The 26,074-nt window shown below is 46.4% G+C and overlaps 1 protein-coding gene across 8 annotated transcripts in view; it reads right to left on the minus strand.

The window, feature by feature from the left end:
- Positions 1-26,074, minus strand: part of WDTC1 (WD and tetratricopeptide repeats 1) — a 524,512-nt gene that overhangs the window by 25,751 nt on the left and 472,687 nt on the right. For all 8 annotated transcript variants that reach the window (XM_086957606.1, XM_086957601.1, XM_086957604.1 and 5 more), the window contains one exon: positions 15,240-15,432. In XM_086957606.1, the coding sequence (XP_086813732.1) occupies positions 15,240-15,432 (193 nt within the window). The remainder of the gene's footprint in view (positions 1-15,239; positions 15,433-26,074) is intronic.

Here is a 26,074-nt window from a genome sequence, read left to right on the forward strand (position 1 = left end):
GAAACAACGGCAGTCTTGATTTTAAGTTTCTGCAACCATAATAAAAGTCTTCCTCCAATGTCTTTGAGGGTTTGTAAAAAGAAATCTGTATATCTTGCAGTCTTTTACCTTGTGGTATGGATGAAGACAATAAATACATTCCTTATGAGGGTCTTCTGAATGAAGCGTTTTTTTACCACAGGTGCACAAGGTCTGAAGAGTCCTTTGTTGACCAGTTCTGACACACTGGAATAGAGAAAAAATGATTTGGAAGGTACCAAATCTGTGAGCAGAACTGAGAGGAGCTCAGAAAAACTCCCTCAAACACGACGTGCAGTGAATATCTGAGGGAAGATGCCTCTGTAGGGAGTGTTTGAAGGGTGCAGTCGCTAAATTGTCATTGTTCAACTTTGCTCCTTTTAAAAAAAAAAAAAAAAAAAAAAAAAAAGGAAAAGGACATAGATAGGCTATTAATTCAACGGAACAGTGCATTCCCTTTACAGCCTAAAATATTGATACATACTGCTTGCTATGATACCATGGGACTCCCACTTCAACGACGGGGAAAGATTCAAGCATGTGCATGTAGAAAGATACCCCAATACTGGAGAACATTGTTACCATAGGTAAAGAACTTATTCTTCCGATGGATACTGCTATCTGTAGATTACAGACCTCTTGAATACACACCAAAGCATTACTGGACTGCCTTTTAGGTCCACACCAGAAAGAGACACAAAAAGTAGGTTATCCACTCGGTGCGCCTTAGTCTGACAGATGTAAAAGCAATGTTTACACTGACTCTGCCCTTCAAAGTGCCCCTGTGACTCTTATTCAGTGCAGTCTATGCTGTACTTTTTCTGAAAGTTATATGATGCTCCCAGGAAATAATTCTTAATTCCGCTGATTAGGTCATTTGCCAATCAGGAATTCAGAGTCAAACAAAGCAGCTTGAACAGTGCTCCTTTCCTGACAGGGAGCTCAGTTCAGACCCAGCTATATGGGTCCCGTGCACTCCATACCACTGGAGTCTAGCTATTCTGGCTGATGAGGGATGAAACCCCGAGACCGGTCCTAGGATGCTTGTTTCCAGTCTAAGTTGACAGGGCATGCCCAGACATGGGTCCCTTGCTCACTTTGCCACTGGATTCAAGCTAGCCTGGTTGATGAAGGGTGTTACCCAGAAACCGGTCCCAGGATGCTTGTTTCCGGTCCATGGAAGACAAGCCTTGGCAGTTCGGGCTGGCCTGTTTTCATGAGGCACAGGGTCAAGACTGATTTACATATAGCTAGGTCTGAACTGAGGTGGCGAAGTGAGATAAAGACTGATGATGGATTCAACCCAGATCTGTGACTGGGGATGAGCGCGCCGTCCATTATCTGCTTTGTTTAATTATTTACCTTACTCCACAGGGTTAATTAGTCACCTGCAGGCACTGCAATGTTTTGTCACCTATGGTCTACTTACTATATTCAGACGATATAATCATTTTTTTACCTTACACCTGGTGGGTTAAATAGTCGCCTGCTGGCATTGCAACATTTAGCTGACGCCCATCATTTAAAGATCAATTCAACAAAAAGCAAAGTCATGTGCTTTCATGGGAGAAAACAGCAGAAATTCGGAATATTCACATGGTCACTAGGTGCCCAAAAGTTAGAAACTGTGAAATCATACACCTTCTTGGGGAAGATAATGTGTGGGAATCTAAGGTAAAACACCCATATGGAAAATAATACAAGTAAAGCCAATTCTCAGGCAAAATGAATGGTGGCCATTTTATAGAGCCACTGAAAGAAGGCATTTGTTGCTTTAATTTGAGGTTTATCAAGCCAAAATTCCTGCTTCTTTGTTGTACTGATAGAATAGATAGATGTATCTAAGTGGGGTTTTCTAAATATGATGGAAGGTCAAGTCCTCAGACGTTTAGCTTTAGTCAATACAGCTTTCCCTGTGGTGGCTTTAAGGCTAGAATTTGGTCTGAGAAGAAGTGCATTCATCCAGGGTCTGGTAGGTGTGGTACGCTGGGTTGCATGCCTAGAGAAGAGGGCTCATTAGGTCATGTATAGTGAAAGACATTTCGGTTGGCCTAATAAAGAATTTTCAAATTCACAGAAATGTTGTGGTTGTGGCAGATTTACTACAACTCAATCCATCTTTGAATTTCACCTTAATAGTGTAAAAACTAAACGTTAGTCTAAACCAAGCCACATGGGCCTTGAGTTTGCATGGCTCGGGAGGCTTGTATTAAAAAAGGGATGTAACCTCTCTATAGACTCCTATATGTTGAATAAAGCAGTCTTATAATTCTTGGAATTTGTCCCTTGGATTGAGACGCTTTTGGTTACTCCAGGGGGAGGGTTTGCTCCCATAAAAAAAAAAAAAAAAAGAAATCTCCTCCCTGGCCAAACGGTATGGCTTTTCGGTCGTCTATATAATCTGTGCTAAAATGGCCGTCATGATCTTAACGAACAAGTTACTTACCTTCGGTAACGCTTTTGCTGGTAGATACTATATCTGCCTGTGGATTCCTCACCTTGTGAATATCCCCCTTGCGTCAGCAACATTCGGAAATTCTTTTCGTAGCCTCGCGCCGACGTGGATAGGACGTCACAGAGACACGGCTCCGCTCGCGATTCCGCTGACGTCACCGACGCCTATAATAGGCCCACGCCGGCGTGATGACATCAGTTCCGCCCTTTTTTCCGTGCCATCGAGGCACACGGACGGACCAATGACATAAGCAATATACACAGTATACACAATAAACAATTGCCAAGGAGAAAACACAAAGTGTGGAGCAAATGCAAGAAAGCAAATAAAGCAACTCCTTAACAATCCAATATAATAACAATATAATACAATAACTCTGGTAAAGAAGAGTGGACAACGGGGAGGCGGGTGGGTCAGGGAGGAATCCACAGGCAGATATAGTATCTACCAGAAAAAGCGTTACCGAAGGTAAGTAACTTGTTCTTCTGATAGATACATCTGCCGTGTGGATTCCTCACCTTGTGAATAGAGTCCCACAGCAGTCCCCACTCCCGGAGGAGGGTGTCCACTCTTCTAAACCAGGAAATCCTGAAGGACAGAGCGCGCAAAGTGACCCTCCCTCCTCACTTCGGTATCCAAGCAGTAATGCTTTGCGAAAGTGTGGAGGGAAGACCAGGTTGCCGCCCTACAAATGTCCTCCACAGGAACACCTCTAGCCAAAGCTGAGGTTGACGACTTAGCTCTAGTGGAATGAGCCCTAATACCTTCTGGAGGTTCCTTACCAGCCAAAGAGTAGCAGATCTTTATACACAGAACGATCCATCTTGATAAAGTTCTTTTATGGACCGCTCTTCCCTTCTTGCAGCCAGCAAAGCCAATGAAGAGTTGATCATCCAAGCGACAGTCTTTAGTTCTGTCCAAATAAAAAGACACCGCCCTCTTAGGGTCCAGACGGTGTAACCTCTCCTCCTTGGAAGGATGCAGGGGAGGATAAAAGGTAGGGAGGGTAATGGATTGACCAAGGTGGAAAGGAGTCACCACCTTAGGAAGAAAAGCAGCCCTGGTCCTTAGAACCATCCGATCAGCATGTATGGTCAGGAACGGGGGCTTGGAACTTAGAGCCTGAAGCTCACTCACTCTCCTTGCCGAGGTTATTGCAACGAGGAAAACTGCCTTAAAGGTTAAAAGCCTCATAGGACATTTATGAAGAGGCTCAAAAGGAGAGCCCATCGGAAAAGTCAAGACAAGATTCAAGTCCCACTGAGGTACAATAAAAGGAGTAGGAGGGAACTTGTTTACAAGACCCTTCAAAAACCTTAAAACTACAGGAGACTTAAAAAGAGAGGGCTGGTCAGGCAAACAAATAAAAGCCGACAGAGCCGAAAGATAGCCCTTAACCGTGGCAACTGCAAGCCCTTGTTGTGCCAAAGAAAGAGCAAACCGGAGCACATCTGACAAATGGGCTCTCAAAGGGTCAATTTCATTCTCACCACACCAAGTGACAAATCTAGACCATCTACATGAATAGACAGTCTTAGTGGAGTCACGCCTGGCAGACAAGATGACATCCACCACGTCAGGCGTGAGAGAATAGGAAATCAGGTTGCCCCGTTCAATCTCCAGGCATGAAGGTGCAATGTCTGGAGGTGGGGGTGTAGAACCTGCCCCTCCATCTGAGAGAGGAGGTCTGCCACGAGAGGGAGACGGAGCGGCGGGTGAGAGGAGAGGTGGAGTAGATCTGTATACCACACCCTTCTTGGCCAATCCGGGGCGACCAATATAACTTGGGCCCGGTCTTGGCGAATCTTCCTCAGAACCCGAGGAATCAAGGGGCTTGGGAGGAAACGCGTAAAGGAGTTGATTTCCCCAACTCAACTGAAACGCGTCTCCCAAGGCTCCTTGCATCGGATACTGGAGACTGCAGAAAGACAGGCAGTGAGCATTCTCGCGAGTGGCAAATAGGTCCACCCGAGGAGTCCCCCACGTCCGAAAGACGCGACGAACCACCTCCGGGTGAAGCCGCCACTCGTGGTCGGCAGAGAACTGCCGACTGAGGCTGTCTGCACGCACGTTCAGAACCCCGGCCAGATGATTTGCCATCAGATAAATCCGGTGGTCCTGAACCCAGGACCAGAGACGCAGAGCCTCTCTGCAGAGACACTGCGACCCCACTCCTCCCTGCTTGTTGATGTACCACATTGCGGTCGTGTTGTCTGTCAGGACTTGGATCGACCGACCGCGAAGGGAAGGGAGGAAGGCCTTGAGCGCCAAAAGTATCGCCCGCAACTCTAGAAGGTTGATGTGAAGCAACCTTTCCTCTGGAGACCAAAGACCCTTGACCTCCAGATCCCCCAGATGAGCACCCCACCCTAGAGTGGATGCATCCGCTATAACCGTGGCCACCGATGGAGGTAGATGGAAAGGCTTTCCTTGCGACAGATTGCCTTCCACGCTCCACCAAGACGGATCCGCCGCAGTTTCTCTGGAGATCTTCACCGACTCCCCGAGATCCCCGTTGTGCTGATACCACTGCCTGCGGAGACACCACTGGAGTGCCCTCATGTGCCAGCGTGCATGGTTGACCAACAGAATGCAAGAAGCCATTAGACCGAGCAGGCGAAGGACCTTCAGGACTGGAACGACCGCTCCATTGTAAAATAAAGGAATCATTTCCTGAATGTCGCGAATCCTTTGAGGAGGAGGGAATGCACGACAAACAGTAGTGTCCAGTACGGCACCTATGAACAGGTTGCGCTGGGAGGGCATCAGGTGAGACTTGGGTACATTTATCGAAAAACCCAACCTGAACAACAACTGAGTTGTCTCTTGCAGATGATGAAGCACCTTCTCTGACGACTCCGCTTTGATCAGCCAGTCGTCCAAATAAGGGAACACAGGTATCCCCGACCTCCTAAGATGAGCTGCCACCACCGCCATCACCTTGGTGAAGACTCGAGGCGCAGTAGTAAGACCAAACGGAAGGAACGCAAACTGGTTGTGCTGCGACCCAACCGTGAAACGGAGATACTTTCTGTGCGACTTCAGGATTGGTATGTGGAAATACGCATCCTGCAAGTCGAGCGACACCATCCAGTCTCCTTCCATCAACGCTTGAAGAACCTGAACAAGGGTGAGCATCTTGAATTTCTCCTGCTTCAGATAGAGATTCAAGATCCTGAGATCCAGGATTGGACGAAGCCTGCCATCCTTTTTGGGGATCAGGAAATACCTGACCCCTTTCCTGCTCTGGGACCACCTCTATTGCACCCTTTCGTAACAGAGTTAGAACCTCCTCCTGCAGAAGAGACCGATGTTCCTCGGTGCAAAAACCTTGACAAGGAGGGTAAACAGGGGGGAATTCCCGAAAGGGAAGGGCATACCCATTTTCTACAAGATTGAGAACCCAAAGATCTGTCGTAACCGATTCCCAATCCTGTAGAAAATGGGTAAGCCGACCCCCAACCGGACCCACATGATCCTGAATAGCGGATCTAGGGCTGCTTTTCTGCGGCAGGGGGGTTTGAAGAGGTGGAGGAGGGCTGACGTCCACGAGGACGCGCTCTTTGCTTTCCCCTGTACGATCTGTACACTGAATTTTGCTGCTGCTGCTGTTGCTGCTGCTGCTGTTGGCCTTGCCGGAAATTCCGAAAGGAGCGACCAAAGCCCCTGAACCTCCTGTTGGAAGAAGTGCCTCTGATCTGGAGACCCAAAGACTTAGCTGTTGCTCTGCAATCCTTGAATCTCTCAAGAGCCGCATCCGCCTTCTTCCCAAAGAGACCTGATCCATCAAAAGGAAGATCAAGCAAAGTCGCCTGAACATCAGCCGAAAAGTCCGATGACTTCAACCAGGCTGACCTCCTAGTGGCGACAGCAGTGCCCATAATACGAGCCACAGAGTCGGCAGTGTCCAGACCACTTTGAATAACCTGGCGAGCTGCCGCCTGAGTATCAGAAATCACTTCCTCAAAATCCTTCCGGTTGGCATCAGGAATTTTTGGAACCAGGATACGCAAAGAGTCCATCAGGGCATGCACATACCTTCCCATTAGACAAGTGGCATTAGTTGACTTCAACGCCATACTCGCCGATGAAAAGGTCTTTTTTGCAACCTGGTCCTGTTTCTTTGCTTCCTTTTCACAAGGAACCTGAGGAAAGGCACTAAGACTCTTTTTAGAACAGGCAGCCTGAATGACCAGGCTCTCCGGCGAAGGGTGAGAAGACAGAAAAGCCGGGTCCTCAGGAGCAGCCCTGTACCTCCTCGCAACACTCTTAGAAACCGCAGGAGCCGACAAAGGTTTCTTCCACACCTCCATAATAGGATCTGTCAAGGCATCATTGAATGGAAGTAAGGGCTCAACCACAGAATTCGGAGAATGCAAGACCTCAGTGAGGATATTGGACTTGAACTCCACTGTAGGCAGAGTCAATTGAAGAAGTTCAGCTACCTTCCTCATAACTAGATGGTAAGGTTGGATATCCTTAGAATGAGCACCAGAGCCTGAGGGCAACTCCCACTCTGGAGAGAAATCAAGAGTTCCTGAATCCGCCAACTCCTCAAAACAGCTCTCCTCCAATTCACCTTCTTCAACATCAGATTGTGAATCCATGTACCTCTGCTCTTCCAAAAGGCGTTGAGCTTCCCTTCTGGATCTCTCCTTTACACGCCTCGCAGCCGGATCCACCTGCGGCTCCGATGGATTCGGGGCCGACACCAGTATCGAATCCGGTGGCACAGAAGAATGCCCTCGAGGACGATCTGGAGCAGGCGACGCTGGAATCGGCGTCGACGACTTCGGCGGAGCCGGAAATTGCCAATGCGGCGTCAGAGCCGGCATGTAAGGCATGAACGGAGCAGGAGGATAGGAGTGAGGAACTCCCAGGCTGAAAGCCAAAGGACCCATGGGACCCGAAGGTGCACCAGAGGGGTACCACGCCCTTGAGAAGACGCCATACATAGCGTTAAGAAACGCTGAAGGGTCCTGGCCTGGAGCAGGAAAGGGCAGCATGAAAACCATCAGGCCGGTCCTGAGGAGGGATCGGATTCGGCTCTTCAACAGGCGCAGAATCCACAACCTCCCGAGCCTCTTCCTCTTCACGGGCCGAGGACGGCGCCGGAGACGGATTCGGAGCCGGAGAGGGTACCGGAGCCGGAGTGGGAGAGCGCCCATGCGACTCGGAAGGTGAGGCCTCATCTTCAGGCTCAGAGACTTCGAGAGTAACCACCTTCGAACGTACCTTCTTCGGTGACCTCGACTTCGAGCCCGATGTCGGGACTCATGTCTCCTCTTCTTGTGTTTCTTCTTCGACTTCGAAACATGATCCGACGCCGACTTCGAAGACGACCTCTCTCGAGAACCAGATCTCGACCTCGCCCTGGACTTCGACCTCGCCCTTCGAGAACGAGACCTCGATGACTTCTCCTTTCCAGCTTTCACCTTAGCAACCAGAAGTTTGGCTTCTCTCTCCCTCAGGGCCTTCGGATTCATCTTCCGACATGAAGAACAATCCTCCACATCATGGTCGGAACTTAAACACCAGATGCAGTCATCATGGGGGTCGGTAATGGACATCATTTTACCGCACTCCCTGCAGGGCTTGAAGCCGGTCTTCTTGGATGACATTGTCGAAGAGACAGGATACAGAGAAGCAGAAATATGCAACAAAATGGCAACAATGTACCAGTAGGCTACAGAGATTCCCGATAACCGTTAGCGTCGACGACATGGAAAAAAGGGAACTGATGTCATCACGCCGGCGTGGGCCTATTATAGGCGTCGATGACGTCAGCGGAGTCGCGAGCGGAGCCGTGTCTCTGCGACGTCCTATCCACGTCGGCACGAGGCTACGAAAAGAATTTCCGAATGTTGCTGACGCAAGGGGGATATTCACAAGGTGAGGAATCCACACGGCAGATGTATCTATCAGAACATGTGCTATTTGTCTGTCCTGCTCTATTATCATGTAGGCAGACTTAGCTGAGGCCTATATGTTTGCAGCTGTCTATTCTCTTAGCCTCAACCATTCTTCAGTCTCTTTATTCACCTCTGAATGAAATGTTTTGCGACCGTTTTTTACTTTTTAAAGTGTTTCTTAAAGTTATATTAATGATGCTCTGTTTGAATGTTATTGAGGATGACAATGTCACTTAAGCTAGAATTTCGTTTATTACCTCTTTGTTTATATTTTGACATGTGCTAATGCAGGAGGTTTTCTCCAAATGAAGTTTTTTACACTAGAGGCACTATAGCCACTTTATGCACTCCTAGGTGCAATATTTTATAGTATAATGTGATCTTGTTTCACATGTATTTTAAACTCTGGATACTCTTAATAAGAACACTGGATCTAATGGTACGGCAGGTTTTTATACATTCATAAGTACAAAATTGCACTCTTGTTACTTTTGTGACTATTTGTATTTTAAGAATATTATGTGGACCTCCTAGGAGTTCTGTACAAATATAAAACATAAACCTAGCAAAAAAAGACAACTAATTGGGTATCCTCTGCATATTAAACAATTTCAAAACCAAAGGACTTCACTATCTAGGCAAGGAGTGTTACATAGATATTGAAAAGCGTAGGACTTAAGGATGAGCCTTGAGGAACCTCATTGTTCGGAGAGGATCTTAGACTCGAAGGTGCACATGAAAACCATTTGGGTCGTACAATTGAGAAAGTCTGAGCTAGTAAAGGGCAGTTTCCTGGATACATATCTCATGGAGACATAGAATAAAGATGGAATGTGAGATGGTATCAAATGCCTCCAACAGGTCAAGAAGTACCAGCATTGCTGGGATTCCAGCATCCAGAGATAGTCTGAATGAATCTACTGCTGCTAGTAAGGCAGTTTTTCTACTATGGAAGACTCAGAAGCCTGATTGTGAGGCATCCAGGAAATGGCAGTCTCCAAGTAAGAGGAAAGCTAATTATTAACATAGGACTAAAGAACTTTGCTCATCAGAGGAAGTATCGATTTAGAGCGATAATTGGCTGGCCCCTTTGGATCTTCATTGTTTTTGTTTGTTAAGATGGACGTGGCATGGGCAGATATCCATTCTCAGGGACCAACTGCTAGGATCAAAGATAGTTTACACAATGATGTGAATGATGGGAGCGAGAAGAGTGGCTAGAGTGGACATTACATGTGGAGGGTAGAGATTGTAGGGAGAGCCAGATTTGGCTTTAACTAACAATTGGTAGATTGGCTCAAACCTTTCAAGCACTGCCCACGAGTCACCATGGGGAAGATGTACAAGGCATGCATTGGTAGGTGTAGCACCGATAGGAAAGTTCCAATAAATGTTTCAGATGTTTGCTTCAAAGTGGATTTCCAAGGTATCGCATAGTGCATGAGAGGCAGGAATGGTTGAAAGACATACAAAAGGTTTAGTGAATCATTTAGGACCTTGAATAGTTATTTTGTGGATTTTCCGACTTGATCAATCCTGTTGATGATATATGGTCTACGTGCTCACCTGATTTTGTTGCGATAGGCACACAGTCCTAGTTTGTTTTGTCAGTACCTGATTTTGAGGCCCTCCATTTTTGTTCCAGCTTTCTGCAGCTTGATTTGACAAGCTTTAATTTGGCTGTGCACCAGGGGGCATGTCGTCTGCTGGGTTTGGTGATATGTTGTTTATATAGAGTAACTTTATCTAGAGCTTGGGAGAGGAACTGTTGGAACAAAGCTAAGGTAGAATTTATATCCTGCACATTATCTAAAAGAGGGGCAAAACAAGCAGAATTGAAAGACTCATGGGTGACCTGCCTCGACGGTTTGTGGTGTGCTTCATTAGTTGTCCAGTACAAACTGTTATTTGCCTCACTATAGGTAGTGTACAATTTCTTTTCACATTTGAGGCATTTCCTTTTCGAAGACAGCAAGGTGGAATTAAACCAGGGAGCTGTCTTAGATATAAGTGAACATTTCTAGTCTTATGTGAATGTCCAAATGAAATCTGCCATATCCTCCAGCCTGGCAACTGGATCTACATCTCAGTCCATTAGAGAAAGTCTTGTCTGCAGCCTTGCTGGTGTGGTCACTACCTGGTGCTGCTCGTTACCAACACAGCCGTCAAGTGTTGTGGATTGGCAACATGGGTCCACTCCTCCCTGCAGAAGCGTGCTGAATCTCCACAAGATGCCTCCCTACCGATGCTGGTCTCTGGACATGCATCAAGCCTCAGGCCCCATGCCAGAGCTGCTCCTGTTACTGCCTTGCCATCTGCTCACATCTCCAGTGCCTAGTATTCTCTTCTGCAGTGCCATAACAGCGCAATAATGCTCTCATCACCCCTGACAGTTACCACCGCCGCCTGAGATAAGCAGCCTTCTGCTAGTTACTGGATCCTTCCGTGGGTCTGGCATGTTACAGTCACCACTGTCCTCAGTCTTTGGTTCTTAGTGAGATACTTCACTGCTGTGGAATGGGAAGTTAAACAACTTTACTACACTCCTGTCCTTAAGATGAGCTGCTGCTCTGTGTACGAGAAGAAAAATGTTACTTACCTGTAATGGGAGTACTCCAGTGTTAATATATTTAATAGATTCACATGCTGGAATCACCGCAGTCAACAAGTTCAGAAGTCCCACTGTAACATTACAATGGCAGTAGTCCAATGTTAACCATAGCCTAGAGGCTGTAACTAAAGCTCTTAAGTAGCCTAGCTACTTCGTTTTAAATTAACCAAACTTTAGCCAATCAAAGATAAACAGACTAAAGAACACACCCTTAGAGGCCATCTTAGAGATTTCATAGCATGTGTGTGAAGGACCATTACTGTTAGGTAAGCCTCTTGCAGGGAGGAGGATGGTCCGCATGTGTATCTGTGACAGCAATACCGGAGAACTGCCACTACAAGTAATTGTAATTGTTTTCTTCTTTAGTACTGGATGTTTCATAAATTTATTTTAGAGGTTTATATAGCGCTGGCTGGACCCAGGGGTATCAGAGCGCTTTACATTTTTGAGACAAGAAGGTCAATAAGACAGGGAACATACATAGCACCAGTGTATATATACAACATACAAGTCTCCACCTGACAGATTTCAAAATGATAAATATGGGAAATAAGCACACCAAAATGTGGAAGAAGTGATAATCAAAAATATCATAAGGCACAAATTGAAAAGAGAGCCCGAAAAATTTCAGAGTCAGGATAGGGAGGTTAGTGGTCAGTTAGGTTGGTAAGGAAGAGAGAGGAAGGGGCAGAAGTGGGTAGGTTTGGAGGGGATGAGGGCCTAGGGTGGACAAGCGAAGGGGGGGTGCAAAGAAAAGTGAAGGTAGTAAACAGGGAAGGGGAAGTGACGAGGAGGAAGGGCGAGTAAGGCTGATAAACAGAGGGCAGATACATCTAGGGTCGGACAGATGTGGCTGGGGGAGGAGAACAGATAGGGATTAGGGTCCCCAGTATTTATTGAGGAGATGTAGTTTGAGTTCTTTTTTGAAGCTAGAATAGGAAGGGTTGCAGCGAAGGTCAATTGGAAGGACATTTCAAATGCAAGGAGCGTTTCCGGAAAAGGATCGTGACTGAGTGGTTTTCTTTTTAGAAGGGGGGGTAAGAAGGAGGGTGTTAGTACTTTTCAAGGAATGAGAGCAGCCGGCTTTAGTGAGTTTGCTAGCGAGGTAGGTCGGAGTGTTCTGATGGAGAATTTTGTGTGTAATGCAGGCTGTTTTGTAAGTGGAACTACCTTCAATGGGGAGTTATTTAAGGGTTTTAAGGGCAGGGGAGATGTGGTTGAACCGCTTGCAGTCTGTGGTAAGCCTAGCTCCAAGGTAAAGCACAGATTTAAGAGGTGCTAGGTGGATCTTGGGAATTCCGGTGAGAATGGCATTGCCATAGTCGATGCGAGAAAGAACAAGGGATTGGACTGCAAGTTTGAAATCATCGATAGGGATGAAGGGCTTAATTTTCTTAAGGTGGCGGAGAGTGAAGAGGGCTCCTTTGGCAGAATTATTGGTGTGTACCTTGAGGGTTAGGAAGTTGTCAAGAGAGATCCCTAGTGATTTGAATGAGGAGGACAAAGATAAGGAGCAGTTGATGGCATTAAGGTCTGGGATCCAATTCTGAATGGGGAGCTGGTTATTTTTAGGGGAAAAAATAATAATTTCAGTTTTTTTAGGGTTGAGTTTGAGGTGGTTAATGTGGAACCAGGCTTGAATCTTGATGAGTGTTGTTGAGCTGAAGGATGTCAGCATGAGTTTTAATCTTATAATAGAGTTGGGTGTCGTCGGCATAGAGATGGTAGTTGATCCCGGCTTGTTTAAGAATGATTGTGAGGGGTTCCATGAAAAGGTTAAAGAGAGAGGGAGAGAGGATGGATCCTTGTGGAACTCCTAAGGAGATGGAGGTAGGGTTAGATAGGCAATTTTGGACTTTGATTTGTTGAGAACGGTGTTGTAGGTATGAGACAAACCATTTGTGTGTCGTACCATTCAGGCCAAATCGATCTCGAAGAACATTGAGTAGAGCAGAGTGGTTAACAGTATCAAACGCTGCAGAGAGATCAAGGAGGATCAGAAGGCTAGATTCGCCATTGTCAAGTGAGTGGTGGATGTCGTCAACAATGTTTAGCATTGAAAATTTTGACAAGCAGTACATAGCATTCAGAACAAACTGTATTTAAGGATGGAAGGCAGTTGAAATATGGCTCACGAAATTAAATATTATGCAACACTGCTTGACCTACTGATGCTTCCATTTACACTGCCTCTTCTATGTTTTGTAAAGGTGTTCTTTCATGTAGCTGCTCGGCATTAGTCTCTCATTGACATTTGAGTAAACAAGAGTTGAGGGTGCACAACACTCCTTGAAAAATGAGAAGTTAAGTTACTGTGCAGTAATCTACCTGCTTTTTTTGGGTGGGCAAAATGAAATAGCAGATTAAACCTATGCGGCTATACCCTGGTTAGAAATGGCTTCTCTATTATGCGGATTCTTAAATGAAATTAAAAACGAATCTTACATCCTAAAACAGAGTCCTGTCCAAGTAGAATTTCAGGCATATTTTTTATGTCTAGCCAGTGTAAGGTTCTCGCTGAAACTGTGCTTGGACTTAGAAAAAAAGCCTTTAGTGAAGCTGGTTTATTTAAATGGAAGTCTGAAGTCACTTTAGGTATAAACTTTTGGGTGGTTCTCAAACCACCACTGCGAAATTTGAAGTAGGGCTCTTTAATTGTGTAGGCCAGTATTTCACTGATCTTCCACACTGATGTAAATGATGTAAGTAAAGCCTCCTTCCAAGCTATGAACTGTATTCATTCCATGTGGACAGGTTCAATTGGTGGTCGCACAAGTTGTAACAGGACTGAGTTGAGTTGACAGAGTACCAGTGGTGGTCTTAAAGGAGGAAAAGACTTGAAAAGTCCTTTCATGAAATTCTTAATCAGTCAATTACTACATAAAAAGGGTTTGTTAAGTTTAAGATCTCTTCTGAAACAAGAAATAGCTGCTACTTGCAGTTTGACTGATGCCCACCCAGACCGGATTCAGCGAGACTAGGTAAATAGGGAAGATTCTGATGTGACACTGTGGACATAGGATCTAAGTCCTGTAATTCGTACCAGGACCAAAATCATTTCCATTTAGCACAGCAGGTTCTATTTATCGACTAGAATTCGCCTGCGCAATTTTCTGCAGACTTCGGATATGTTCGTACTAAAATATTCATAGCGTTCAGAAGCCAAACAAGAGACTTTAGAGATGCGGAGTCTATGTTGGATTTCACTGTCAGCTCTGGTCTGAAAGTCCAGCCATGGCTCCACCAGGATCTCCAGTGCTTCCGAGAGTAGAATTTCTGTAACCCACAACTGCCTCGGCCATGATTTTTTTGGTTTCATTTGGTTATTTTATTTTAGTTTTAACAGTGTAAGTAATGGAAGCAATAAGCATATTACTATTTCGACAAATACCACTTTTCGATCTCAACCGTGCATTCAATTGGATTGTCAAACACAAATGAAGAGGAAACACCACCGGCGGTTCATGTTTCATTTAGTCCCTTAATAGTTGTAGCATAACAGATATCAATGTATCAGACATTCAGTATGTTTGACGTTGCCTGTGGAAGCATTTAATTGTATATTTGCAGGAGGGTCGGTGGATCTTGAAGGTCGGGACTAGGTTAAGTGCAGTCAAAATGCAGACACTGCTTGTCAGGGCTATGGGTTTTTCACACCTTTCACTGTTAGACTTTGCAGAGCAGAACTAAGGTCATGCGCTGTCTGAATGCGGACAGTGTAGGTCATCAATAGGGTAGGACCTATCTTTCAATTGCTGACAGAGCATGGGCAGGTCCAGATGCACTGTTCTTATGCTCTCACTGCAGGCAGGACCAACAAATGCACAGCTCTACTTGGGACATTACAGGGCAGGGGACATGGGAATGCCATGTCCAACTGCTGACCCTACAACACTAGCTTAAGAGGGATGCTGTATAAATGTAAACACTCCATGCAGAATAGGAGAGGCAGATTTGTTGTATCTAGTGACAGAGCAGTACTACAGAAGGCATTGTACTACCATTGGTGACACTACATGGCAAGACTAGGGAAGGCACTGTACTTCCACTACTGATCAGGAATCACTCAGTATGTGTTGGATCCAGGCAAACTGAAAAACACCCTGCCAGTCCTCTCATCTAGTAATTTAGAATTTGAGACTTTTACAGTGTTCGGGTCTATAACCTTAGCCTTTCTTCTCACAACTCATCCTTTCTCAATCTACTTTGCACCTCATCGGCCCTCACAATATTTCCCATTTACCTCAGGCCTCGGGCTCCATAGCCGCACAACGGGGTCGATGCCACTGCTGGCCAGGAAGCAGTAGCTGGGGTGCGGCTGGAGGCAGTTCACGATCGACTCATCCCCCTGTAGCACCCGAACTAGGTTAGTAGTTTCTTTTTCCCAGATGAAGAAGGATCCATCATCCGAGCCACTGACTATGTACTGTGCATTGCTGTAAGAGGAAAATGGGAAAGGTCAGACCTATTGTGGTCAGGTATCAAGAAGCAGTGGGACACTAAATTTACAGCTTAGTGTATTTCACGGATTCCCATACTTTAAAAAATATATTTTTTTATTGCTTTCCTTGGAGTATACAAAACAAAATAGTACATCATGATATTTACTGTCCCAGTTAGTAAAGAGAACACATATTTTTCTAGATGGTTATTTAAACTTAGAGCATTTTTACCATAAGTATTTTTCACAATATCATACTGCTAAATAATTTACTTCAAATTTAACCCTCGCCATTCCTTGGTGTTAGTTTTTAAAGAATTTGTGTTAAAGTGTATCGTATATGGGTCAACAATTGAAAAAGAATCGGTCTTGCTGCGTGTGGGTTTGGGTTGTGGGGAGTACAGAGGGGACTGTAAGTTGGAAGCTTCACCTGTAAATAATCCTAGTTTTCCTCTACTGGAATGATTATGTCAGTAACCAGGGCTATTATTTTATTAGCTTTAGTATCGCCAAGCTTGTGTAAGACTAGAGATTGCTTTATTGAAGCCCTTCCCTTATCAGCTAAAAAAAAAACTCCTTATGTAAATTCTTGGTCTTTTGCAGGTAAAACGTCAATCACACGTTTGTTAAGCGCTACTACTCACCCGTGAGGGTCTCAAGGCGCTGGGAGAGGGGGGTTTCACAGGTTCCAATCCATCAAGGAGCGGGTCTGTTGAGGTTTCTTGTGAAGATGGGGAGAGATGTAGTCTGTCTGAGGTGGAGATGGAGGGCGTTTCAGGCTATGGCCGCGAGGAAGGAGAAGGAGCGGCCGCCTGATCTGGTCTTTCTGGTGTAGGGGACCATGGCATAGGAGAGCTGGGCTGATCGTAGGGTCCTTTGAGGTGCGTGGAATTTGAGTCTGCTGTTCAGTTATGCTGGTCCAGTGTCGTGGAGGGCCTAGCGAGCGTGGGTGAGCATCTTGAAGGTGACTACTTAGATGGGGAGCCAGTGGAGTGTGCGCAGGTGTTGGGAGATGTGGCAGTGTCTTGGCAGGTTGTGGACCAGTCTTGCGGCAGCATTCTGGATGTTCTGTAGCTTGCGTGAGAGGTTTTGTTTATTCCGGCGTAGAGTGAGTTGCTGTAGCCGAGTCTGCTGATGACCAGGGCCTGAGTGACGGTCTTTCTGTGTTCGAGGGGGTTCCTTTTAAAGGTCTTGCGTTTGCGTAGGATGTGGGTGTGGAAGCAGCCAACGGCGTTGGTCTCAACGTGAAAAGGTTTAAATGTCCTCTATGTTGCAGTGGAAGGAACTGTTAAGAAGGAGGGCAAACAGATATTCTGATTGAAACTATATATCATATGACCTTGAGGCATGAACCTTGGAATCACGGATAGATACCTAGTCATTGAAAAAAAGTAAATATGGCTCCTTAAAAGATAGTGCTTGTAAGTCACTCACAGTCCGAAGTTTGTGCTAATTTAAAAAAAGCTGTTTTCTTTGAAAGATGCTATAAAGAATCATTATGAATTGACCTAAATGTTGTTCTCATTAGAGCGGCAGTGTGGAGCATCCATGTCAGCGACAGTCTGGTCTTTGGACGGAAAGTTCGAAATAAACCCTAATGGACTCCTTAACCAGCCTTGCCAAAGACTGACAATGTCTTCTGAAGTGTCCCAAAGTTGCTGCCTGGTGCACTTTAATCAAGTGTTATCTAGACCTGATTTAGCTAGAAGACGTGTATAGGGTCCTTGCTCTCCATTCTTTCCCATAGATGGAAAGGTTTCCATTTGAGGCACAAGTCTTAATAGTGCAAGGCACTGTACCCAATCTGAGTATTTGCCAACAGTGATTACGGGTATGGTGAAGTGTTTGTCCCTTGCTCCTAGACAACAGCTGCACATTGGTTTGAATTGGTGTTTGGGTTGGCATGTTCTACACCTCCATGTACCAATCCTGCCATTTATAAGTGGGGCTCACTAGAATTACTTTCCACTGGTTTCTCTTGATCTTGCACAGCAACCTGAGAGCTAGGGAAATGGATGGACGTGTAAAGAAAAACAATTCTGGTCCAGCTCATCGTAATCCCTTCTTCCCTTGACATCCAGGGCAGGGCTACCTTCTTACAAACAGTGGGCATTAGGTGTTTTTGTCTGTTACGAATATATCCAATTGGGGATTGCCAACCTTCAAAATACCAGTTCCAATTGCCTGCTGTCTATCTCCCATTCCTGTTATGAGTTCTGTCTGATAAGACGATTCATTAAGTTGTTCTACATACTCAGAAAATGCTGAGCTGAAACTCCGCACTGCTTTTGATAGCCCACTCCCAATGATTTTGAACTTCCAGAGATCTTTTGAAACGGACAAAATGTGATGGGAGGCTGCTTGCAATAGGTCTAACTACTGGCAATAGCTTGGGGTTGCACGCCAACCCATCATTCTTTTGCTCACAATACCACCTCAGTTTGGTCCCAGCCATATGCAAATCAGTCTTTGCTCTGCTTTTCACTGTGCCCCTGGAACCAAGGTGTACCGAGCTGATGAGCTCATAACTAGGACGAAACCAGTCCTGGGTTGCTTGTGTTCCAGTTCAGGGAGGACCTGGCTTGGCAGTTTGGTTTGGACGGTTTCCAAGAGGAGCAGGGTAAAGACTGATTTGCATATGGCTGGGTCCAAACTAAGGTGGCGTGGAGAGCAAAAAAACAATGGGTTGGAGTGCTACCCCGAACGATTGTCAGTGGTTAGACTTATTGCAAGGAGCCTCCCATCACCTTTCGTGTGTTTCATGTACCACCCTAAGTGGCATGGGTATGCCAAGAGGTAGTTCCCGTGCTAACTGTGTCACTGGAACCAAGCTGTACCCGGCTGAAGAACCCATAACTAGGGCTAACTTGGTCCTGGGTTGTTTTTGCCCTGGTTCAGGGAGGTACTGGTTTGGCAGTTCGGGCTGGACAGTTTCGATGAGGAGCAGGGTCAAGTTTGATTTGCTTATGGCTGGGCCCAAACTGAGATGGCATGGACAGCAAAAGAACGATGGGTTGGAGTGCTACTTTACCTATTGCCAGTGGTTCGAGTTATTGCAAGCAATCACCCATCACCTTTGGTGTGTTTTAGACAAATGATTCAGTGTTAACCTGTTTAAGAATCAAGGCAGACGCAGTATTAGTTGGTTTATTTTTCTACTTAATATGATTGAAGCTCACAAAGACTGGTGGTCGGCACATTATTATGCATCATCATTGCCTTCAACATGGTTCATCAGCATTTGGAATTCTATCATCATTCTCACTGTACTCCATGAAACCCCCTTTGTGCTAGTTATCACCGTCAGCACTTCCATCCTATAGCTTTACGTGGCTGATGAGGTTGAATTTGCTGACCATGAGGTGCCGAGGAGGTACTGGGTACAGAGTAGGAGGCTGTGGAGTAGATACAAAGTCAGGCTCTGGTAGGGCAAGAGTCAGAGTAACCTTCGGTATGTATCTTGAATGATGCTCTGTGGGGTAGATAACAGTTCAAGAGTTACCATAAACAGGTGTGCCACAGGCAAACCAGTATGATCTTCTTGTACACATTACAGCACTATTGGAGGTGTTGCTATTGGATGCTTATGCCTGGGAACACAGAACCTTTCCTATGCTTTCTTTCCTATACTTCTGAATCTACATACTGACTACGCAGAAAAGCAAGCTTTGAAATCCAAGTTCTCAATATGATCCTACTCTTCACTAAAGAATGGCTAAATGTAATCTAGGTCCAAATCATTGTGTACAATCTACCACCCTACCTGAAGGAGCATATTGCAAAATGATCCTTGGGTAATGCAAAGGAACTGGATCTGCCTGTAGATGTTGAAGTGGATTAATGGCAGGCAGAGAGGAGTTTGGTGAACATGCAGGTGGTACAGTGAACGAAGGAAAGGGCTACAAAAAAGCCATTGTCGAAGGTATGGTAGAAAATAAATTAACTGTAAACGACTGGTAATCAGCCACTGTAATTTGGATGGTACGCCAATAAGGGAACTTTTGTTTGTTGACAAATGGGCTGACGCCAATGGCTGTATAAATACACAAAAGTTGATCTGAAGAATGTTTGCAATTTGTCTAACCACTGCCAATTGCTCAGAGTAGCACTCAAACTCATCGTTCTTTTTGTTCATCATGCACCCTCAGTTTGGCCCCACTCCTTTGCAAATCAGTCTGGACTCCGCTCCAATAGGAACAGTCCAGCCCAAACTGCCAGGTCAGGTCCTCCGTTAACAGCAAACAAAAGCAGCCTAGACCAGTTTTACCCCGATTAGGGCTCATCAGTCAGGTATAGCTTGGCTTCAGTGGCACAGCGAGCAAGGCACCCATGGCTGGGCATACCTTACCACTTAGGGCATTACATCACACACAAAAGGTGATAGGAGACATGCTTGCAATTTGTCTAAACACTGGCAATCGTTCAAGGTAGCATGCTAACTCACTTCAGAACCAGCCAAATGCAAATCACCACCACTGATGACTGTATCATCAAAGACAGAGCAGAAGCAGTCTATGAATGCCTTAAATGACAGAACAGATTGATACTCGTAGATGACGGATTAACAGAGCACACTTCGTTGAACCATCCTTCAAAGGGATGGTGGATTCCCCTGCGGGAAAACACTTCAACTAAGTAATTGCCAATTAAAATCCTATTTACCCATGGAATTGTCTTTCTTTCTTGAATCCTCACAGTTCTATGACTCAACGATCTTGATTTCACTGGGCTTAAGCAACAGAGTATGTCCTAATGAGCACCTTAAAAAAAGATCTTTGCTTCGATTCTGGCATCTTCGCCATCCATATTCTTCTCCATCTGCCAGCCACCTTTGTTATGGTATCTCACTCCAAACTAATCCATTGGTTTATGGAGCAATGGTGGTAAGCCATGCTCTTGATTAGTTTGTTTCTTTCAAACCATAGCCGGGCTCTTTGCCTCTAACCCTTCCATTCCAGCTTCACAAAGTAGCAAAATTAGCACTGCCGGCATCGACACAGAGTCAGGGGCGTAACAGAAGCCCCCGCAGCCCCTGCGGTGTGGGTGGGCCCCCCGTGCTCCAGGGGCACCCCAGTCTGCACTGACCCCCCAGCCCCTCCCAGCCGCTGCAGGCAAGAGGACACCTAGCTTCTGAGCGGCACTCACCGGGGGCGTGTGCCCAGGAGCAGAGAGCTCAGGCGGGCTGCACTCTTGGCCGAAGGAGGGTAACCAGTAACACACCCACCGCACATGGCACCAGCATGGAGGCCTTTCCTGTGAGCAAACAGGGTTCAAATGGTAGCCAGCTCCACGCCAGAGGACTAAGAGGTCCCAGAAGGCGCTAGTGCAGCCAGTGCGGATTTGCATGCTGGACGTGTAGCTGACGCTGCAGGACAAGCAGGTGGGTGCCTCCCTCATGCAAGGGTGTCCTCTCCGCCGCTCCAGAAGCAGCAACAGGTCCCTGGAGCTGTGACACCTGGCTCGGTAAATAAATGTGATTTTCATTCCCCTTTTATTTTTGGCGTGCGCTGTGAGTAAACTGTCTACACAGGGACCAGATTGGGGATGCGGGGACCACTGTGGTATTTGGTTGCACTTTTGGCGGTGGCGGTAAACGGTCTGGTGACGGATCTGTGTATTGATTAACTAACTTTGCAACGGATTTGTTGCGCCCAGTTCACAGACGAAGTGGTCTCTAGGCGCACAGCGTGGAAGAGAGGCGAGGCTTAATGCCCCTCTCTTTCTGCCTTTCCTAGTCTAGGTTGCTTAAGGAGTTTGTGCTAACGGGTGGAAGTGGGGAAACTAGCGATGGATTTTTCCTTTTCTACCTTATTGTGGGAGGGAAGGGGTGTCTTTCCGATGGGGCTTGCAGACGGTTAAACTGCATCAGTGGTGTTGGGATACGATCATCCTCTGCATCACTGTGTTAAATAATTATCATGCATTCCGGCACTTCCCTCAGTACAGTAATTTGCTGTAGTGTCTGAGCAAAAGCAGGAGGCTGACTCAGCTGCGCTCTATCCACTCTAGATACATTTACCTGGTCCGTCCAAGTAGCATTTGGTTTCACGTGACGTAAGGCCAACAGAGTGACTAAGGATTTGTCCAATGGAGGGCCACATGCAGCACGAGCTGCCCTGGCGGCACACCGGCTGGAGTTCGAGGTGCTTACTTTTATGTGCTAATCCCTCTTTACTCCAGGACGGAAGACTGATGCGACAGAGCAGTGACGCAGTGGCAGCCGAGCCCACACAACATCTAACAGTGCAGTGAAGACTGTAGGCCAGTGAAGGCAGGCCCTTGAGGTAATCAATGTCGGAACAGTTCTGTTTAAATTTCATGTTTAACTTAAAATTGCATTCACATGCTGACAGGAGCTTATACCATTCCATCCTGGGCTCCAGTCTGGCTGCTCTAGCACATGAAAGGAGTTCTCCCCAGCCATTCCCCACAGCTCTAATAAATGACACTAAATTATATAAAAAGAGTTGTATAATAAACTCAAGTATCAGTCGATGGGAGGTGAGGCGCGAGAGTGTAAAGATGGCAGAATTTTACTCAAGGCTAGCGTTCCTTAGTTCCTACAGTGTATATGATTTTATTTGCTGGCACTCTAGAAGCAGAGAGAAGTTGTGATAGCAAAGGGTGACTGGGCACAGGGAGTGTAAGGCCAGAGGCAGAAACTAAAGCGGGATGTTCCTCCAGTTAAATGGTGCATCGCATAGTAGGCAAGGCAGCATAGGACATGCATACCAAACAAGGATCCATGCTGGGGGTGGGGAGGGCTTTGTCAGATTTTCAAAGTATATATTCATTAAAAATATTTCTGAGTATTCCATTTAAACAGGACTAATTTGAATTGTAAGTGATTAGCCTGGAAATAAGGAAGTCTCAAGTTATCTTGGCTTGGTGAAGTGTACCAATTCCACCTACCCTTTTTTCGGCACCAATGTTAGCTTTAACTTTTTTCAATGGGTTCCGGGGCCGACTTCCCGCCAAAGGGAACTGCCTGTGTGGTCATTGCAAAAGGTTGTGCTTGAAAATCTGGCATCGGTCCAGCCCTAGTGCACACAAACTAGACACTCCTGAGAAAAGCAAGCGTAGCAGTGATACGAGTAGGTTTCCATCCTCAGTGCACCATGAAAAGTGACCCTTCAAGGCACTAATTATAGTGCCCGGGTATTGTGGCTATTGCACATAATATAAAGTAACATAACATACTGTGTATTTGTATAGCGCAGGTTCGCTTAAGGGTATCTTTGCGCTGAATAACAGCTGTTTATTGTACAATGTAAGATTTTAGAGCAGCGGTGTTACCAGTGCTCCCAGCCATTGGTCTCAATCCCATTATCTCTGTTTGGGAGTGAGTGTGGGGTTGAGGGTCCATGCGCCTACACACATTGCCATCTCAGCTGTGACTCCAATAGTGGTAACACTCTTGGAGAAAGCCCAAGAGGATGCAAAAGAAAAGGCAATCAATGCAGCACATGGACAGGGACAATAAGGAGGGTTGTAAAGATCGATGGGGGAGGGGGGGTTGGCGGGATGGCTAGGGTATGAGGAAGGAGAAATAATTGGTGAGAAAAGAAGAAACCATCACTTGAGACTAAGTTAAAAGGAGAGAGTGAAATGTAAAGGTAGGCACCATTGGGACTGAAGGTGGGAAGTGATGCAGAAAGAAGGGGGAGGGATGAGAAGGCTGTGGGAGAGGAGGGGTAAAGTGATGATTAGGAAGGGGGAAACTGCTTTGAAGGAAGTGAGGGTGAAAGAGGGGCCCCAAATAGTAAGACAGGCAAGGGTGGTGAAGCACGGAGGTGATAGAAAGGACAGTAGATGGACGGAAGTAATAGGGGAAGGAAGGGAGGCGAAAGAATTGAAAGGAGGAACGAGGGGAGGAAAAGATGAGGATATAGATGGTAGAGAGGGTAAATGTTCGAGAAGAAAGAAGACAGCAAGCCAAGGAGTAGAGGCGGGAGTTGCAGAAAGAACAGTTCTAGGAAGGGAGGAATGGAAGGGAGAGAGAAAGATTTAAGACAGCGTGACTGGGAGAGAAGGAAGTGTTAATGTCGTGAGAAGGAAGTGAAGGAGGGTTTGATGCAGGGCGCCTCTTTTGTGCTATGAGCTAAGTGATTTACAGTGTGCATGCTAAGCACATTTCATCTCCTTTGCGCTCATTCACCTCTCACCCTCCACCCACTGAACTCTGCATAGCTCTCGACATGTCAGACATGTAACGCAGTTCCTCTGCTCCTACGCCGCACAGGTGTCATTGCAATACATTAGGATGGATGCCGAGTGTGTTCCACTTGTTTCAGGAGACGGGGATGGACCCGGGCTAATTAAGTGAGGGGAAGGGATCCAATCAAATCATTCATGGCGAGTGAGGGTGTTGCCTTGTATACTCTTTGCATCCCACAGCACCCAAGGGCAGTCCAAAATAAATCCACTGCCCTCACAGTGAGCATCATTCACTCCAAGCCCCCCACCCCCACAGATTCTCAGACTCCATGCGTCCCGCACTCAGCTACATTGAACTGCTCTTCATAGTCATCCCACCCGTGGTATCCCACACACTCCATCTGCACTCTCTACCCAGTCCCCCCCCCACCCACAGAAATAAATTTCCACCCCTCCTAGACCTGCCCTGCAAGGGATCATATACTCACTTTGTAATCTCATCAGTACCTCCCTCCGACTCCAGAGATCTCCACTCAACTGATCGCTCTTCTACCCCAGGGATCCCAATCACCACTGATCATCCTCCAGGTTCTGTTATGTGACCCAATGTCACTAGAATACCTCTTTTCCAGCGTGATTTTTCCCTTAAAAACTCACTGTTTTCAAGACTGCAATTCCCAGAATCCACTAATGGAGCCAATGAATGCTTAGGACTGGAGACAAGTTATCCATGAGTATAACGTCATATATTCTTCGCAGCCCTATGCATGGAGATCTAGCGTTCTATGCACCACTGGCCGCAGGGATTTTCCCCCAACGGCAACCCAGTGCTCAACTGTACCATCTATCCCGCTAGGCTCCTTAAATGTACTACCCCTTCAGTGAGCCCAGACTACACAGCACACCTATGCTTCTACGATGTCACACTCTTCTGCCCCATCATGAAGCTATCACAACATTCACAGTCTCCCTCCCCACAGGGACCCCACATTTCCATATTCTTGAGGGCCACGCATATCACTGCCCCATTATGCCCCAGGTCCTGCATTTTTGCAGGGCCACTCTTTCCTGATTCTAAATCGATTTATAGATTTATAAAGCAAGCCTGATATTTCTTTTAATATTAATGATGAGGCAGCTTACATCGAATTGGCAATAGAGATCATGTATAATAACCAGCAATACCTGTTCTATTCTGGTCAAGCACCTTTTTTTTAATACTTTGAATCTCATTCCTGTGCCACCTGGCATAAATGAAGGAAAGAGGGCCCTATAGTATTTTTTTTACCAGGGTCCCACAATATCTTCTGACAAGCCTGGGATCCCACGGCTTTGCAGCATCCAAGTGATTCCGCCCTTCACTCCCTCTGCACCCAGGGGTTCCCTTCACCACTCTCAGTTCCTTTGCCTCTAAATCCACTCTTTCATGCTATGGCTTTTATCAATTGTGTATTTTCTGTTCCAGACTCTAGTCCACTTGGGAAGTCTTGAATGTCATACATAGGACCAAAGCACAAGTTACTACTTGTGTAACGATATATCTGTAAGAGACATTAGTTAGTGATAGATTCCTTACCTTAGAATATCCCCAGGAGTCAGACTGGATCCGGAAATTTTTGCGTAGCAATACCCCTGCGCGCTGGTAGGCGTCGTCTGCGGCTCCGCGTCCGTCGTCGGCGTCGTGAGCGCCGGGATGACGACATCGGAGTATATAGACGGCGCCCATGCGCGCTGACGTCAGTTCTGATAACACAGCTTTTCCGCGCCAGATACGCAGAGCCATGATAGAACTAACACTGGTGCCATGAAACTAGGGCCCTGAAAGGGGATGACCTTAACCCTAAATATCGGTTCGCAGAACGGGGAGGATGGGAGGGCGGTAAGGAATCTATCACTAACTAATGTCTCTTACAGATATATCGTTACACAAGTAGTAACTTGTGCATCTGAAAGAGACACGTTAGTGATAGATTCCTTACCTTAGAATAGATACCCCAGCAATACCAACCCCGGTGGTGGGTCTGCGAACCAATATCACACCAGAAAGTCCTGGAGGACGGAACGGCCAAAGAAGCCATCCCTCCGGACTTGACTGTCCAGGCAGTAGTGTCTTGCGAACGTGTGCAGCGAGGCCCACGTGGCTGCCTGACAGATGTCCTGCAGGGGGACACCGCGGCCCAGGGCAGTTGTCGTTGCCGTGGCCCGAGTGGAATGAGCCCGCAATCCAGCCGGGGGCTCCTTCCTCGCCATGGAGTAACATGCTTGGATGCACAAGATGATCCACCTGGTGATGGTCCTCTTGTGTACAGCCTTTCCCTTCTTCGCGCCCACGTAACCAACGAAGAGTTGGTCATCCACCCGGAATTGGCGAGTGCGGTCTAGGTAGTAGGAGAGCGCACGTTTTGGATCCAGACGGTGGAGCCTCTCCTCCTCTTTCGAGGGGTGCGGAGGCGGAAAGAAGGTGGGCAAGGTGATGGACT

The sequence above is a fragment of the Lissotriton vulgaris genome, chromosome 2_1, assembly GCF_964263255.1.
Source record: "Lissotriton vulgaris chromosome 2_1, aLisVul1.2, whole genome shotgun sequence".
NCBI lineage: Eukaryota > Metazoa > Chordata > Amphibia > Caudata > Salamandridae > Lissotriton > Lissotriton vulgaris.